This window comes from Camelus dromedarius, chromosome 5, assembly GCF_036321535.1.
Source record: "Camelus dromedarius isolate mCamDro1 chromosome 5, mCamDro1.pat, whole genome shotgun sequence".
Taxonomy (NCBI): domain Eukaryota; kingdom Metazoa; phylum Chordata; class Mammalia; order Artiodactyla; family Camelidae; genus Camelus; species Camelus dromedarius.
In genome coordinates, this window is record NC_087440.1 from 14,247,654 (window position 1) to 14,265,404 (window position 17,751).

Genomic DNA, 17,751 nt, shown 5'->3' on the forward strand with positions numbered 1-17,751 from the left:
TCCTCTATCCTGGTGAAATGTAAACCCCACATGGCAGAGATCTTGTCTGTTTTCCATCACACTGTGCCCTGAGTGCCTGGTCCACGGTAACTGCTCAGTAGATGTTTGTTGACTTGAATCCCCAACAGTTATCGTGCTGTAAAGATTTGTTGAGAGTTAAATGAAACAGGTCAAGAAACAGATCACCTGAAGTAATGGGGAATTATAAGAATACAGAAGAGGTGTACAAGACACATCTTCCAAGAATCTTTTAAGTCACAGTACGACTGGGCCTCAGATAGCAGGAACCTGGACAGCTCTGGGGACCAGTTACTCTCTGTTGGGCTGTGTGGCTCTTATAGTCTCAGCCTCTCTCTGTGTTGGGTCCATTAAAACTGGCTTGTAAGGACCCCAGGGATTTCCCTGGCCTCTGTACATAAAATCCTTTTGGCTTCAGTGCCTATTACTACCTATTTTTTTTTTTTTTTTGGTAATTCTTAGTTGAATATCCAGAAAGTGGAATCTGACTCAGCTGACTTTAAAGCCAGGCCACATCATAGATTGCTGGCCAGCCTATAGCTTTTGGTATTAAAATTTCTTGGTCTTGGATGAAAAAATGCTCAGTATCACTAATTATCAGAGAAATGCAAATCAAAACTACAATGAGGTATCACCTCACCAGTCAGAATGTCATTCAAAAGTCTACAAATGACAAATGCTGGAGAGGCTGTGGAGAAAAGGGAACCCTCCTACACTGCTGGTGGAAATGCAGTTTGGTGCAGCCACTATGGAAAACAGTATGGAGATTCCTCCAAAGACTAGAAATAGACTTACCATATGACCCAGGAATCCAGCTCCTGGGCATATATCCAGAAGGAACCCAAGTTCAAAAAGACACCTGCACCCCAATGTTCATAGCAGCACTATTTACAATAGCCAAGACATGGAAACAGCCTAAATGTCCATCAACAGATGACTGGATAAAGAAGAGGTGGTATATTTATATAATGGAATACTATTCAGCCATAAAAACCGACAACATAACGCCATTTGCAGAAACATGGATGGCCCTGGAGAATGTAATTCTAAGTGAAGTAAGCCAGAAAGAGAAAGAAAAATACCATATGAGATCGCTCATATGTGGAATCTAAAAAACAAAACAAAACATAAATACAAAACAGAAACAGACTGACAGACATAGAATACAAACTTGTGGTTGCCAAGGGGGCGGGGTATGGGAAGGGACAGACTGGGATTTCAAAATGTAGAATAGATAAACAAGATTATACTGTATAGCACAGGAAAATATATACAAGATCTTATGGTAGCTCACAGCGAAAAAAAAGTAACAATGAATATATGTATGTTCGTGTATAACTGAAAAATTGTGCTCTACACTGGAATACACACAACATTGTAAAATGACTATAACTTCAATAAAAAATGTTAAAAAAATTGCTTGGTCTTGGGAATCAAGTGTCAAACCCTGGTCCAGTCAGATACATGCAGTGAGTATTGGTCATTTGGTCTGCCAAGGCTGCCCTTTCAGAAGTACTGTGGGTGGGACAGTTTTGCCTTGAAACGTCTGTGAGTCAGATGGACAACACTCTTGACATGAAAAAAGCATAATTTTTCTGTTACGGGATGTTTAGATTGTTTCCATTTTCAAAATTACTTTAATGCTGCAGTGAACATCTTGGTACTGGGTGTAATGTTTGCTTGTGTGTCTGAATGTTTTCTTAGGCTACAGTCCTAGAAATAGACATAATAAATCAAAAGACTTAAATCTTTTTAGAGTCTCTTAATTCATGCTACCACATTGTTTTCCAGGAAAGTCAGGTGGTTTTATGCTGCAATAGTGTATCAGAGTGACAGGTGTATCATGCTCTTGCTTATTGCTTTTTCCTATGGCTGTTTAAGGCTGAAAAAGTGCATTCGGCTATCCAGTGTGCCAAAGCCCTAGTCTCTCTAAGTGCGTATTCTGGGTCCCAAGGGATCATACTCTTTAGTTACTGTCTCTGTCATACATCCTTTTTTGCTGGCTTTCCATCCTAGCACCCTCATTGCTATTGCTGTAATATCATGGGCAACAGTTGCACCTGTTCCTTGAAGCTCTGCTTTGAATATCCTCAATCCTTGTACCAGTGTTAGTTTCAGCTGGGGCAAGGGACAGATGAACTGAAGTAAGAGCAAGGTTTGTTTCAGTATACACAAAGCACCATCAAGGAAGGGCGACTGGACTTGACAGTAGAACCGAAAAACTGGTAGAATCAAACTGCCTTCTCTTAGAGATTTTATATACTTGTTTTCTCATGAATTCTTTCTTATTTTTGGATGTCTGATCCAGTTGCTTCTCAAATTGGTGGTTTCAGTTTCAAGTTGCACGTGATTCTTACTGGCTGTCTTATTCCTGAACATGTATGACTTTCAGCTCAACTCTGCCCGCTAACTCTGGCTTTTTTGGCTTCAATTCCCCAGAGTAGACTTTGATTGGCGTAGCTCATCTTTTTCAGCTGGCTGTTAGCCGCTGGTCATTGTCTTGTACCATCCTTGCATCCTGTCAGCTGTGAGTAGGGGAATGTCAGAAGATACAGAACATTTAGCTAAGGTTCTGTGGAAAATAGCGCACACTGAATTATTCAATCTTTTTATCAGGACTTTGAGGCAAGTTTGTGTACACTTAACAGACTCACGGTTTAAAAGTTGAAAAGGGGTCTTAGAAGTGATCTAATCACAATGTTCATTTGACTGATGGAGGAAAGATCTGTATGTGGAGAGACTGATTTGCCCATTTGTTATAGTCAGTGTTAGCACCTCTGGATTCTCAGGAATATACTCTTTGCACCATATTGAAGGACTGGAAGTTTAATTACCATTTAATAGTTGAATAATATTATTTGGGAAAATTTTTTTTGAACACTATCAGGATCATTTCCTGCAAAGTATCAATGTTTAGGTTAAATAATTTCCTGGAAATGTCCAGTAGTTACAGTGAAAGTTGTCATAAACATTACATATTAATATTGCTACGTAACTTACTGTTAACTTTAAGGTTCTTTCAAATGGAAAATGTATTAAAAACAAATTAAGAAACAATTTGGGGTACTTATTTCTCTATTTCTAATAATTTAAGGTCCCCAAAATGTTCATTCTATTTCTTCAGAGATAGCCATTTTAAAAGAGAGTATTTTACTTCATTATTCTCTATGAGGCAAATTATTTTGTACTGTAAGTACTGGAGAGAACAAATTTGGGGCTGAAAGGTGACTCGGTTTTTATATGTGCAGGCCCCTCCATGGGGCTTATTTTTACCAGTGTTACTATTATGTCCTTTGTACATTTTTGATAACTAATACTTTAAATGGTTTATTCTTAGCACTGACATAAAATAGTTATTTATAAGAGAAGATGATTTTTGGTTTTCACTTCCATACCTACCTTTTAAGAATGCAGGCAAGCTGGAGATAGAGCTGGTTTTGTGGCGATTAATTAGAATAAGTTAATTAGTTATTGCATATTTTTCTTCTCAAGGTCTCATTTTCCTTTCAGTTGGTACTAGCATCAGTAAATTAAAAAAACGTGTTTATTCTTTATTCAGGGGTATAGAAATATGCTTAGTTTGGACTGCAGCTGTTTGTTTCTTTTAATCTTACTATTTAGAAGTTTTTGTAGCTCCATCTTGTTAGTAAATTATCAAAATTGGCAAGTTTTTTTGATTAATATTAAAAATAGCTATTGTATAAAGTTTCAATTTCAATTAAAGTTCTACTTCCAGATCATTTGCTTCTTTGGGGTTGTTAGGAAATTAAAACAAAACATCATTTTGTCTCTTACCACTTAATCCCACTTGCAGGATTTTCTTTAATTTTTTTCTTCTTCTCTGGCCATAGATTTTTGTTTTTACATATTATTAAGCTTTGTTTTACATCTCACTCAGCATACCACTCTCAGCTTTGCTTTTTTCTACTGTTACTTATAAGTAGTGTGTTAAGTTTGCATTTCCTGGTGTGAATTATTTCTAAGAAGTACAGTCCCTTTGGTTACCATTCAAGTAGTCATTAGTAGATTATTTCTGACATTGTTTCACCCATTATTGACATAGATTAGTTTTTTTATTCCAAGCTTTTTGCATAATATTTAGTTTCTTCCTTATTTATTTTGCTTGTTCAGCATTTTCGAATGAACTTTAGACTGTTAGAATGATTGAATCGTATCAGGAAAGTGTGTTCTTAGTCATGTGGAAAGAAGAGCTTCTTTTCAAATACTGCCCTCTCCCCCTTTTCTAACTGTTGTGTGGACCTGTATCTGAGTGACAGGAGGCTTATTCACTTTGGCTGGTGGTTGTGGTAGGCAGTAATTGATAATAGTAAGGGTCTGATTAGGTGGAAACTTGCAGACAGACAAATGAGGCTGATTGAATATGTTGCTGATAATAAGTGCTTTTATTTTGTAGACTTAAATTTCATTTTGAGAATTCTCATTAAGTCAAGAATGTGTATTTTTTATGCATAAATCTATAGTTTCCTGGTAATCCATAAATTAGGGTTTTAAAATAGTCCTTGGCCTATTATGATCTTCTTATAAAACTTTAAAAATTGGAATTATGTATTATATAAATATATTATCTCAAGTGAAAAATGTTATCCTTTCCTTAATATGTTTGTGCCTTTATATATCTTCAGTTCAGGCACTTTGTTTAAAAAAAAAAAAACTTGTTGGCTATGTATGACAAAGGGTGAGTTCTATAAAGAGCTCTTACAAATCGTTTAGAACATTAAGACTGAAGGCCCAGTTGAAAAATGGGCCAGTAACATGACTAGTCAGTTTGCAGAGGAAAAATATAAATAACTGATAAACATATGAAAAGATATTCCTAATAAAAATAAAAATTAAAACAAGGAGATGACAGGTGTTGTTGGATTAGAAAGATTAAAACATTTGGTAATGATCAGGATTAGTGATGAAATGGAGAAACAGGTACTTTTTATATACCTGGGGGTGTGATGTTTTTGAAGGGCAGTCTGAAGTAGTTATAAATTTTAGTCACTGACCCAGCAAATTATGTCTTAGAATTTGTCTTATGGGTATACTTGTATATAATATACATAATATTATATACACAAAGATCTTCATTGAAGCATTTTTTTTTTGTAGTAGTAAAAGACTGGAAACAACTGAAATTAACTGTGGCAGAGCCACAGAATGAAGTAATATGCAACTATTCAGACCAGTGAAATAATTCATTCTGTGGGGTTTGGAAAGTTTTCCAGATACATTGTTAATTAAGAGGAAAATAATTTGCAGAATTGTGTGTAACTTACTCCCTTTATGTACTAAAAGAAAGATTTATACGTAGATACACTTGTGTGTACACTAAACATTTCAGGAAGGGTTGGTAGGTAACTGTTAAGTGTTCCTTGGGAATGAGGGATGGTCAAGGCCAAGAAGGTGACTTAATTTTCCTATTTAGTTTTAAAATTTAGAAGTTATTTCCCTCTATAAAAAAAGAAAAATCTTGTCACTGAAAACATCAAAATTAAACATTTAAAATGATTTTATTTCACTTTAATGGATAAGTAGTATATGAGTTCTAGCTTAGTAAGGGACCCATTCAATAAGGAAACCTATTTGTCCATTTTAGAAGTTAATTTTTAATTCTGAGAGTGTCATAAGCATTTAGGATTTTAAGTGACTAAGATTCAAAGAGGGAAAGGGTGTTTTCTTGGGAAATTTTTGTTAATCTGTCCTTTGTTTTCTTGGTTTTAAGTTTTTTTCATAGGTTGACCTTGGCCTCTTAAGACTACTTCCTGAAGATAACTTGATCCAACAAAGTAACCATCAAAGCCCAGAGAACCCTGTATTCTCTTAACCTTTTTGTTTGTAGAACAGAGATCACAGCAGAAATGAAGAATTTAGATGAGTTTATGTAATTAATAAGAAAAACAAAAATTTAAGCAATAGAAAACAAAATGAGAGAAGATGGCCATTAGTGAAGTGTATGAAACGATTTGAATTTGCATCCCAGTGTTTATTTACCTTGTGATTTAGGATTGATTAAATCCTGTGAACTTCCATTTCCTTGTATTAAATGGGATGGATGAGTAACCAACTCTAGGATCATTGCAGTCTTGAAAAAAAGACCAGGGATATAGAATGCATAGTATATTAACTTGATACCCAGTAGGCGTTCAGTAAATGGCACCACTTTCTCATAATTATTTTTCTAACTCTTAGTGCACATGCCCTATATTTACATGAATCAAAACTCTCAGGGAGAGGTGGGAGTTTAACAGTAACACTACTGGTAGAGTATTCTTGTTAAATTAGACTACAACACCTTGTTATAAGATAAACCTCTCAACAGGCTTAGTACCTCTTAATTCATCAGTGCTTTACTTTTTTGAATTTAGACATATCTGTCAACAGTTGTCAATGATCTCAGACTCTTTCCCTGTAACTACGAGGATGTTAACATTTCCTGAGTACCTTCTGTTTTCTGCTCGTAACTTGTAGATGTCTCTGTCATGGCAGATGGTCATTTTAGTTGTGATTGGTTATTTACTTGGTTGTCTCCCCCATTAGACTCACTGGGGCTACATCTTGTGTTTTTGTATTCCCAGTTGCTAGCCCAGGCTTGGGGGCATCGTGCCCTGTTTTGTTTCTTTAATGAGTGATGTGTGCTAAACACTATGTAAATAGATTTTCTCTTTTGATTCTCACAATCATCCTAAGAGGTAAGTATTATTTCTTCCATTTTACCACAAGGAAATGCTCAGAGAGCTTAAATAACTTGCGTAAGATGACAGTATTGCAGAACCAACATGGAAAACCCTGCATGTGGTGATTCCCAACTAGATAAAGTTTATGCCCTTACCATCAGTCCACTTTGCTGAGATAATGCTGTAAAAGCACTTTGGAAATTGTGAAATGTTGTTCAAGGGTACAGTTTTTTTTTTGGTAGGGGGTAAGATTATTTTTGTTATTTCAATGAAAGATCAGTGTGATGACACAAACATTTCTTCAGTCAGTTCCCAATCAGTTTAGCCTTCTTGAATGCATAGCATAGTATGGCAAATCTGCCTTGTCTGTAAGAATATAAGTGGTTATTTCCTCCTGGATGTGATTTTTTTTCTCTATTTCCCTTGCTTAAAATTCTGTCTTTGTTTTTCTTTTGGTTGAAGATGGTTATGGTAGTTACGGCAGGATTCTGGTGACATTGGAAGTTTTAGTAACAAGTAAAAGTAGCGTCTGTCTTCCTCTCTGGTCTTTACTTTTAGTTCCCTCTTTCACTAGCAGCCATATGTGGACCTCACTGACTTGATGTCATCACATGTCAGCCCTGGCTATTGGATATCTGTTTTGTAGGACGTGACCATATTGCTTAAGGCTGTAGAAAAATAGTGGGGGGAAAACACCTCCTCATAAATTTTATATGTTGCTTTCTTTGGGAATTTTTCATTTGAGAATTACATTGTTAAGTTGTTTTGAGTATTTAATCATAAGTTGAGTTTGGCAGAAAAAGAAAAATGTCCCCATCCTCTGCCCATTAATGTTATCTTGAAATTCACAAAATTGCAAAACAGGAATAACATAAACCAAGAAGTGTGGTAATAGGAAGAAATATGTGGTTTTACTCAGTATAGTTATGTTGAACAAGGGAGTTTTCCAGGAACTTAATTTTGTGTTTCGTTTTCCATAAATGTCCAAGTATTTGCCACATTATATAAAATAAATTAGTTTATTGTTTATTTTATTTAACGTGTGTGCGTGTGTGAGAGAGAGAGAGGGAGGGGAGGGAGGGAGGGAGGGAGCGAGTGAGTACACGATCAAAAGCACTTGGGGTTGGTTTCCTCTCTTCCTCGTGCCTGGCAAGGTTGAGGGGAGAGGGCAGGCAGGCTTCATGATGGATTCACTTAGGCAGTTGAGTTACGTTTTAGTCTTTGCTTTAGTGCATGTAATTCTGCCTCGGGGGTTCATGTCCCAGCTCTTTAAGCCATGTGGAATTGTATTGGAAAATGCATCTGATTTCTCTCTTGATCTTCCTTAAGCTTGGTTTGAACCCTGGGAGCACCACTGCAGCCCTCAGTGCCTTATTACTTTCAGATGGAGGTTTTATTCTTTGGGGTTTAAGACGAGCTTCAGAGAGAAACTCTAAACAGATGGAGTCTGTAGTGTTGAAGACCTGGGAGGAAAAAAAACTCTTTTCCTGTTTCCAGTTGTTGAATGATAATGCTTGGGGTGCCGTCAGTCTTTTTTTTTTTTGATGTGATCTTTAATGTTTTATTTGGAAATTGGTATTTTTTAATATTTTTGCATTAACTTTTTGTAAAATGTGTCACAGTATGTTTTACAATGGCAGCAAAAACAAAGATAAACCAGTATTCGTTCACAAGGTACATATCTTACATATTGTAAAACTTTTCTTTTTAGGCATATGGATCAGGCTGTGATATTGTTATTCTGGCAAATGACTTTGAATGTGTGCAGATCATTCCTGGTGCTAAGCATGGAAACATCCAAGTCAGCTGTGTGGAGTGTTCTAACCAACATGGAAGAGTAAGAGATTTATTTACTTTATTAAATGTCATCTTTTAATGTGTTTAATAATCTCAGAATATTCTTATCCTTTTATACAAGGCTTACAATTTCTAATTAATATACCTTGCTTAGGTGGCTATTAATAGTAGGGGTAAAATAATATGTTTCTGTACAAATTGTAAAGAGCCATTAAGCTAATAATGTGATAACTAATTGTTCTGCATGTATATACTGTCTTGAAAGATCTGCCGGCTTCACAATCCGGTGCATACTGGTACTCTCTGACAGCTGATAACTTTAGCAGCTATTAAGCCAATAGCAGGGAAGAAAATTTATATCTTCCCTACCTAGCACATGTTATCTCTTCTAAATTATAATAACATCAAATTTTTATCAAGAAATGTAGCATGTTGTTAGTATCTAATATAATATTTGTCATATAACAGGTGCTTTGTAAGTTTCTGTTAATGAAACTGTTGTTTGAAGAATCTTAAAGTTCATTCATTCAGACTTTAAACAGAGGGTTTATTTTAAAATAATTCAAATTTCACACTATGTTTCTCATAATATACATTCAGATTTTGGTTATATGTAAATATGGCATATTTGCTGTGTATTCTAGCATTTCATTAAGGCTCATGTTGTGTAGCATATTGAATGTCTCCACGGGAATATAAAAGTGATGTTTTTCCTGTAATAATGTAAAGTCTTAGTGTTCTAGAAATTGTTCTTTACTAAATAATGCCATATTTTATCAAGACTATGTTAAATCAGAATATTCATGGTGATAAATAGTAATCTTGCAAATTTATGCCAAATAGTAAATTATGATTTTTTTTTTTACCATTTTTTTTTCATTTTTTTCTCACCGTTTCTACTGCTCTACCCTGCTGCCTGTATCAAGCTTGAATATTTGGGTGTGTCACTACATGACAGTCCAGTGATAAAACTGACATAGTATTGAAACATTGAATTTCCTGTTGTTTTCTGATACTATTTCTTGCTTTTCTGATTTTTTTCTCCCTAATTTTTTTCCCTAAGCATTGCTTACCCTTTAGAAAACACTGGGAGTGTCAAGTTCCTCTCATTAATTTTTCATTGCTCATCGCCCTCTGCCAAACAAGGTAGCTTTAAACCTGCCTAGAGTTGTCAGAGATGCATTTTAATAAATTATTTATGTACTGGTAATAATCACAATCAACAAATTTTCTGGGAGCAAAATTTTTTTTTTTTTAATATAGAAGACCTTGGTGTTTGTAACTATTTCTACATTTTCTTACCTGGTTGAAGGTAAAGAGGCCAAGATTGTGGAGGGGGGAAAAAAAGAAGCCAAGATTGTGAAAACTCTGATTCATTGTCTTTTACCACCGTCTTCATTTGTTTCCTTCATCAGCAGTCCTTTTGATGATTACTCTCACGTTTATGATTTTGTGTTAACCAGTTATAATTATTCATTCATTCATTGACATGTTGAATGTGATCAAACGTAACACTTTTTACCTAAGTGTGACCTCAGCCAGGCATTTAAAGTAGCTTCCCTCCTACCACTGTAGAGTAAAAGCTTTTTCTGGAAAAGAATATTAAATATTAAGTAACAAAGTCACTTTTTTTGCATCAGAGTGCCCTGCAATCACAACAGACCTTTCTGGCTGGCCTTAAAAGCACAGATACCTAATTTAGCTTAGTAAGTTAAACTGTAGGTCCAGAGGTGTCAGAAGGGATGGTTTTTGGTTTGTTCCTTATAGTTGATTCCCTCTTGCTAAGAGGAGGATAAACTGGGAACTGGCTTTCAAGGAGTTATTGGAAAGCAGGCTTGGTGGGTCCTAGGAGCTCCTACGGATTTATGCTTCTTCTCATTAAGTATGTGACGTGGAACAGAGTCCTTAGCTTAAGTCCACTGGAGATGCCTGCTTCAGCTCTTTTTTCCCCAATTGCAGTAGCTGTCTCTCTGGTTTCTCCTTAGTCTGTTTTCTCCATTCCTTCTTCTACATGGTTCTTGCAATTGTTATTTTTTGTTTGATGGTGTAGTTAATGTCATTTTATTTGATGTATTTTAAATACCTGTTACCCTTTGATGTCTTTCCGTACTTCTCATGGTTTTTTGTATTTTCACTGGATTATAAAGCTTCTGACAGATGTACCATTGAAATGCGTCTTTGTTAAGAAAGTGGTTTCTATATTAAAAAATGAAAATTTTATAGAAAAGGATGTTTTCTTTGAATAGATCGGCCTTGTATTTGATATGTAAAATAAAGCCTGCTGAATTTTTGATAACAGAGAAGAGATTTTCTTAAGTCCAGTACTTTTCCAGTTATATTTATGGAAGAGAATAAACCATGAGTACTGCATTGGGATTGTATTATATGTAATCAGTTTATACATTATTGTGAAAAAGAGGTTATCTTGATCTTCTCTTTTCCTAAATATTAATGCTTTGTTCACTCTTTTTTAGATTGCAGCTTCGTATGGTAATGCCGTTTGTATTTTTGAGCCCTTGGGCATAAATTCTCACAAGAGAAATTGTGTAAGTATTAAATGATTGTAGAATACTTTCAGGATTGACTTTAGAATCCAGTTGATGGCAATAAAGAGCTCCTTAGGAGCTGGTGCTGAAGGTGGTCTAAAGTATCGGTGTGAAGTTAGTCTGATGCTTTATGGTAAGATCTTGTACATTCACTAGGAATATACTCCTAGGCCTTTTAGAAACTCGGTTTTTTAGAATATTGCTAATTGAGATTCACCTTATTAATTGGGATCTACCTCAGTTGAACTATTATTTCTTATTTAGATTACTGGACTAGTCTCTTGTCTGATATCTGTCCCCCTTGCCTCTTTGTTCTCGACAGAGTAGATCATGAACCTCTGCTAAAAGCTCTGTAGTGGCTCCATATTCTCTCACATTTAAAGCCCCAAAGCCTTAGAATAGACTACAGCCTTTCTTCCCTCCAGCACCCATTTATTACTTCCCAGAGCTCATCTTCTATTTTTTAAAAAATTGAAGTGTAGTTGATTTATAGTGTTAGTTTCAGGTATACAGCAAAGCAATTCCATTATACATGTACATACATACATACATATTTTTCAGATTCCTTTCCATTATATGTTATTACAAGAAATTGAATACAGTTCCCTATGCTGTACAGCATGTCTTTCGTCTCCTACAATTTTTGTCCCCTCTGATGTTACTCCAGTCACACTGGCATTTTCACTGTCACTCTCCCACCTTAGGGCCTTTGCACTGGTTGTTCTTTTGTCTGGAATATTCTTTCTCTAGATAGCCTGAGGGCCAGCTCCTGCAGATCCTTAAAGTGCTTGCTCAGTAATACCTTGTCAATGGATCTATCTTGACTGCCCTTTTAAAAATTGCCATTTGTTGCAAATATTAACTATTGTATATAAAGTAAACAACAGGTTTCTTCTGTATAGCACGGGGAACTATATTCAGTATCTTATAGTAACCTATAGTGAAAAAGAATATGAAAATGAATATATGTATGTATATGTATGACTGAACTATTGTATTTGCTGAATGAAGTTCAGAGCTTAGGTAAATTCACTTACCAGCTAAGTAGTCTAATGTATCACACTGAGAACCATCCAGATTCATTCTAGGTGCTGAATTATATTTTATCTTACTTAATATTCAAAAAATCTTATACGGCTAGAATTATTAACCCCTTTAAAAATTACTACATGCATTAGAACTCCACATCACAAATAGTTAAAACTGCCAATTTCCCATCTTGACATATTTATCAGTAATTTAAAAAACTGTATTTAAATGCGTTAAACAAGTGGTTTTGATATTTTTTATTAAACATATTTGAATATTTCTTCTTACGTTACCCCCCAAAGTACAAATTATATCATAGTATTTCCCGTATTATGAAATGGATATCAAATTTTAGAGTACTTAAGCATCACCCAGAGTACATGTTAAAAATTCGGATTCCAGGCCTCCCCAAATTTCTGCTGTGTAATTAGCCCACAGATTACACTCTGAGAAACACTAAAAGAAAGAATATTAGGGATATTTCTAGTTTTAGGATTGATTCAATTATTACTTTAAAATAGGTCTGTTGAGCAATATTTAAAATATAATTGTGGCTTGTTTGGTCAGCAGTGGTAGTGTTTAAAACATAACATTTTCCCTGATTAAAAAATATAAAATTATTTTTGGATACTGAAATTCAGGTTTTGCCTGAATTTCTAAAATTTAAAATTCTACCCTCAGATAGTTATGGAATTTTGAATAAATTATTTAATTATTAGATATTTAAAAATACAATGAGAGAAGGAATTGCCATTTATTAAATTAACCAAGCAGTTAATGAATAACTTGCCTATAAAAAGCCTTCAGATGGCTTTATGTTGCATTATACTTTCACGAAAAAACATTTTATGTTTACTGCAAAGAAATAGCTAAACTTTTTTTTACATAGATACTGTATTTCATGGCAAATGCCTTTGACTTTTAAATTTTAAATCTTCTGTCTACCTTTTAGAATGAAAATAGTAAAAAAAAAAAAAAGGATGGAAATTATTCAAATGAAATATAGGTCAAGTTTGTGGATTTTATATATTATATAGTTCAAATTTGTTGACTTTTTAGAAGGTATATCTAGTTTTATTTTAGATATTGACTCCATAGGATTACGATAATTTGCACTTATTTCTGATGCGTGTTTATTCTGTTCTTACTAACATTTATCAAGTACCTGCGTACCACTCATTACAACACTGAAGACACAAAGCTCATTGTGGCATAATTCCTGCCTTGAAAAGTTGGAGTGTAATCGGAGAGTCAGCATACAAACAAATAATTCAATGTGACCAGTGTTTTACTGGTCAAATGTATGTAAAAAGTGCTCTAAGTATTGCCAGGATGTCAGAAAAGGCTGCACTGCAGAGGTGATGATTTAGTTCGATCTTGATATAACCATAGGAGTTTGCAGGCAGAGAAGAGAGGAAAGGATACCCTAAATGTAAGAACGTTTTTATATTTTGCAGAAGGAAGCCTGAGAGGCAAGCTTTGTTTGGGCATGGCACCTAGCTTGATATGGTAGAATAGTAAGTGGAACTGTTGGAAATGGTTTTAAAAACAGTATTTTGAAAATAATAGTGAAATACTTACCTTTTTGATTCGGATCATAAAGACTTAAGTTGAAGAAAATGACGACATGGTAGTTAGTGTTTGTATTTTTTTCTTTCTCCTTATATGTTTCAGCAACTCAAGTGTCAGTGGCTTAAAACTGGGCAGTTCTTTTTGAGTTCCGTGACATACAATTTGGCATGGGACCCTCAAGGTATTTAGTACTTATTTTTAGAAATTACAAAAAAAGTAAATATTTGCTTTAAGTGTATGATTACAATGTGATATAGTCTTCCACAATATGAAAATGATCAATAGTATTTTCTTTTGGCTAGTCAATGAGTGTACTTTCTTCCTTTTTTGTATACACTGCTTTGTACAGTGCCTAATTTACTATTAGTTCTGTTTTTTTCCCTCTTGCTTTTGAATGTTTTATTCCAAGAAACTGATGATTTGTTTCTTTAGTTAATGTGCTATGCTTTACTCTTAGTGTATTTATTAAGAAACAAAATCAGAGATAAAACAAGACCACAAAAACCCTGTCTTCTTTTGTTATTCATAAATTTCAGGAAATTATTCTTTGATATTGAAAGATCAGAAACCTCTAATGGTAATGGCTGTTGTCCCTTTTGACACTCACAATTAATGAGGGTAGTTTTAATATTCAAGTAGAACAACAGATTTCATTCATCTTTAGTTTTGTCTTCTATCCTGAGAATATTCTGTTGTTGTATATATCAGAGTTTTGGGGGTATGGTTTTGTTATTCTACTTTTACTGTAAATAATATTTTTTTAAAAAAGGTTTTCGTGATACACAGTAGCTCTTTGCTGGTGGGCTTTTCTTTTTTTGTTCTCAATTTTCCCTCAAGTTTTCTTGTCTAGTGGGTTCTTAGAGCTTTTAAATGGATAGACTGTTAAGTGTTTTTCATAGACAATATTGCTTATTTTTCACAGAATAGTTTATAGGCCTAAATAGAAGCCCACATATGCATTCATTTCTCTAGATAATCCTTGCTTATTCATCAGAACATTCTTTAATTTTCAGATAACAGATTGTTGACAGCAACTGATTCTATTCAGTTGTGGGCTCCTCCAGGAGGTGACATTCTGGAAGAAGAGGAAGAAATTGATAATAAAATTCTTCCTGTTTTAAATGATTGGAAGTGCATCTGGCAGTGCAAGTTAGTGTCTAACTCTGTTGTTATGTTCATTGACTTAAAAAGAAAAACTTCCTAAAATATGTTCCCTTTCATAATGATCTTTATTTTTTGATGGTACCATTGCGTTTAGAAGCCTAGAAAGTAGAGTTTTTCTAAGTGAAACCCATTATAATACCATCCTTTAATCAGTGCTCCAGTTGATTGTTTAACAAAAAGGGGACAAAAATATTTTCATAGTAATAACCTCAGGACTTAGGCTGATAAGGTTGCCACGTAGGAATTATTCATTAGTGCATGAGATATGGATGGCGATAGGGAGAGGGAGGATGTGGTGAAAGTTGCCAGCCACTCTAGCAAGTGGAAAGATGGCTGTACTATTAACAATATGGATTATGTGAAGGGGACCAGCTAGCCAGGGAAGATGATGAGCTCAGTTTTTGAAACGTTGCATTAGGATGTGGGTGGGGCATGTAGATGGGGATATCATTTATGCATGTTAATTGTATTCTTCTTGGGATCCCCAAAGTGAACTTTGGATTTGTTGTAATGAATTCATTTATATTTTCAGGGAGGTGAAATACTTATTTTTAGAGAGTTGAAAACACTCTTGTTTTGATGATATGAAAATCTTATTTTGACTGTTTATATAGACAGCATTCCAGACTTTAAAAATGCTAACAGTTTAACTCTGTCTTTATAGAACCTCAGTATCTGTACATCTGATGGAATGGTCCCCTGATGGTGAATATTTTGCTACCGCTGGAAAGGTAAACGACCAAACAAAACATAAACAGAAGAAGCAAAACAATTAAAAAGGTTTCTTGTTCATTCTCATTTTCAGTGTTCTCATCTGTCAGTTGGGAAAATCCTACATTACGAAGCTGGCCTGAGGAGTAGTGATAGTATTTGTAAAAGATCTGGTATCTTCTCCATGGATAGTTGGCACCTGGGAAATAATGGCTATTTTTGTTTTTATTTGACTTTTTCAAAAACTTATGATTTTTAAAAATTAACTTAAAAAAACCCCCAGCATATATACATACTATAAAAAGTAAAATAGTACTACTAGATTCACAGTGAAAAGAAGCTCTTACTTCTTCCCACTCTAATTCCTGTGTCCTGGAGGCAGTTGCTCATAAAATTGCATACTTTGGTGTTTCTTTCCCTATTGAATAATTTGTTTATGTTCCCATTGATTTTTTTTTCCCCTTTCAGTTTTATGTGTCATCTCTGGCCTTGGTGCCATGGTGGCTGAGACATCAGTTCTCTAGCTGATGTCCCCACCACACCTCCGCTTGGCACGTACACATAGTCACTTCCCTCCCTCCTGCCTTTCTGATATAGGTATCTCATAATGTTTGGGTAAGTCAGTATTTAATTGTTCACATTATTAAAAGTGTGAAAAATAATTCTTCGTGGAAGAATTACTTTGGTGTTAGTTTGTTTTGTTATTTGCTCAGTTTTCTCTGTACCTCATCCATCCCCTGTACCTCTGACAGTCTTTGAATCTTGTCACAGTATGAGCCCACGCAGGAGTTATCCTGGAAATGTGGGTTCTCTTTGCTCCAGTCTGGCTTTGTTGTTCTCCAAGTCTTAAATAGTAGAGCTGTCATTTTAGGATTTTCTTTTACCAACCTTGGGAGAGTCTCTTTGCCTCTCTCCTTTGCTAACTTTCCTTTTTCTTAGCATCATTTATCTTCTTTCCTTGTTTTGATGGAGATATCCTCTAGTAGTTTTCTGCAAAAAGAAGAATTGAAAAAAAAATTTTTTTGAGGTCCTTTAGGTCTGAACAATTCTTTCTTCTATCATGCTTGATTTGATTGGGCATCGAATGGGTTGAAAATAAGTTTCCTTGAGGATTTTTAAAGTCATGGTTCCATTGCCTTCTAGCTTCCACTGTTGCTGTTTCAGAGGTATAGTGCCAGTATGACCATGCTCCCCCAGCTCCAGCTTATGGAGGTTTAAAAAACTTCCCTTTATCACTGGTGTTTTGACATCTCAAGATGTCGTGATATGGGTCAGTTATCTATAATTATTTTAGTATATATCTCTAACGGATAATTTTTTTATGCAAGCAGTTTGGTGGGTTCAATCTGAAAACTCGTGTCCTTCAGTTCAGGGAGATTATTTTATATTATTTCTTTTGTGTTATTTCCTTCCCTTAGTGTTCTCTTTTCTCTCTTTCTGGATCCCCCTTTATTCAGATGTGGATCCTTCTGTACCGGTCCTCTAATTTACTTTTATCCCCCCATCTCATTTTCTATCTCTTCATTTTTCGCTTTAAATTCCAGGGGATTTTTCAGCTTTAACTTTGAAATAATTTTTCCATGCTATCACATTTTTCATTTTTGAGAGTTTTTTTTTCACTCTATGAATGTTCCTTTTCAAATTATAAAATATTTCTTAAGAATAAAAAAAGTAAAACTTACATATAAGATATAATAATTAAACAAGTGTACAAGTACCCAGTACCCAACTGAGACCAAGGGCATAAAACTAATAGGTTCCTTATCTTCCTCTTGCATCTCCTCATTCCCTTCCCACTCAGGCAGTTGGAATCTTGAATTTTATTTCATTCTGTTGCTTTAAAAAAAAAAAAATAGTTTCACATGTATAAATTCCCAAATAATATGTTTATTTTTGAATAGTTTTGAACTTATAACAATGATACCATATAGTTATTGAAATATAGCTTCAAGATATTAAAAAGTAAATTTGTGATAATATCATTTATGTACTTTTTTGGTAATACAGTAAGTAACAAAAATTACATTTAAAAATCACAAGTTAAAATTTAATTGTATTTAGTTGTTGGATGTGGAATTAAAACTTCCATGTTATCCTTTACGAGGCAAAGATAGGTTTTCCAAGAACATCAGAATTCACCCAGAGCTCTTTGAGTTAATCTTCAGTTGTAGAACACTCAACTGTTTTGTGGTTGAATGAGTACTTGGCACAGAGGTAGTTGCTCAACAGCTGAT

General features: G+C 34.6%; 1 protein-coding gene across 8 annotated transcripts in view; it reads left to right on the forward strand.

Annotated features, from left to right (window-relative positions):
* DMXL2 (Dmx like 2) overlaps positions 1–17,751 on the forward strand; it is a 132,333-nt gene that overhangs the window by 15,423 nt on the left and 99,159 nt on the right. For all 8 annotated transcript variants that reach the window (XM_031453059.2, XM_031453061.2, XM_031453060.2 and 5 more), the window contains exons 2-6: positions 8,410–8,535; positions 10,970–11,041; positions 13,745–13,823; positions 14,656–14,791; positions 15,471–15,537. In XM_031453059.2, coding sequence (XP_031308919.1) covers positions 8,410–8,535; positions 10,970–11,041; positions 13,745–13,823; positions 14,656–14,791; positions 15,471–15,537 — 480 coding nt within the window. The remainder of the gene's footprint in view (positions 1–8,409; positions 8,536–10,969; positions 11,042–13,744; positions 13,824–14,655; positions 14,792–15,470; positions 15,538–17,751) is intronic.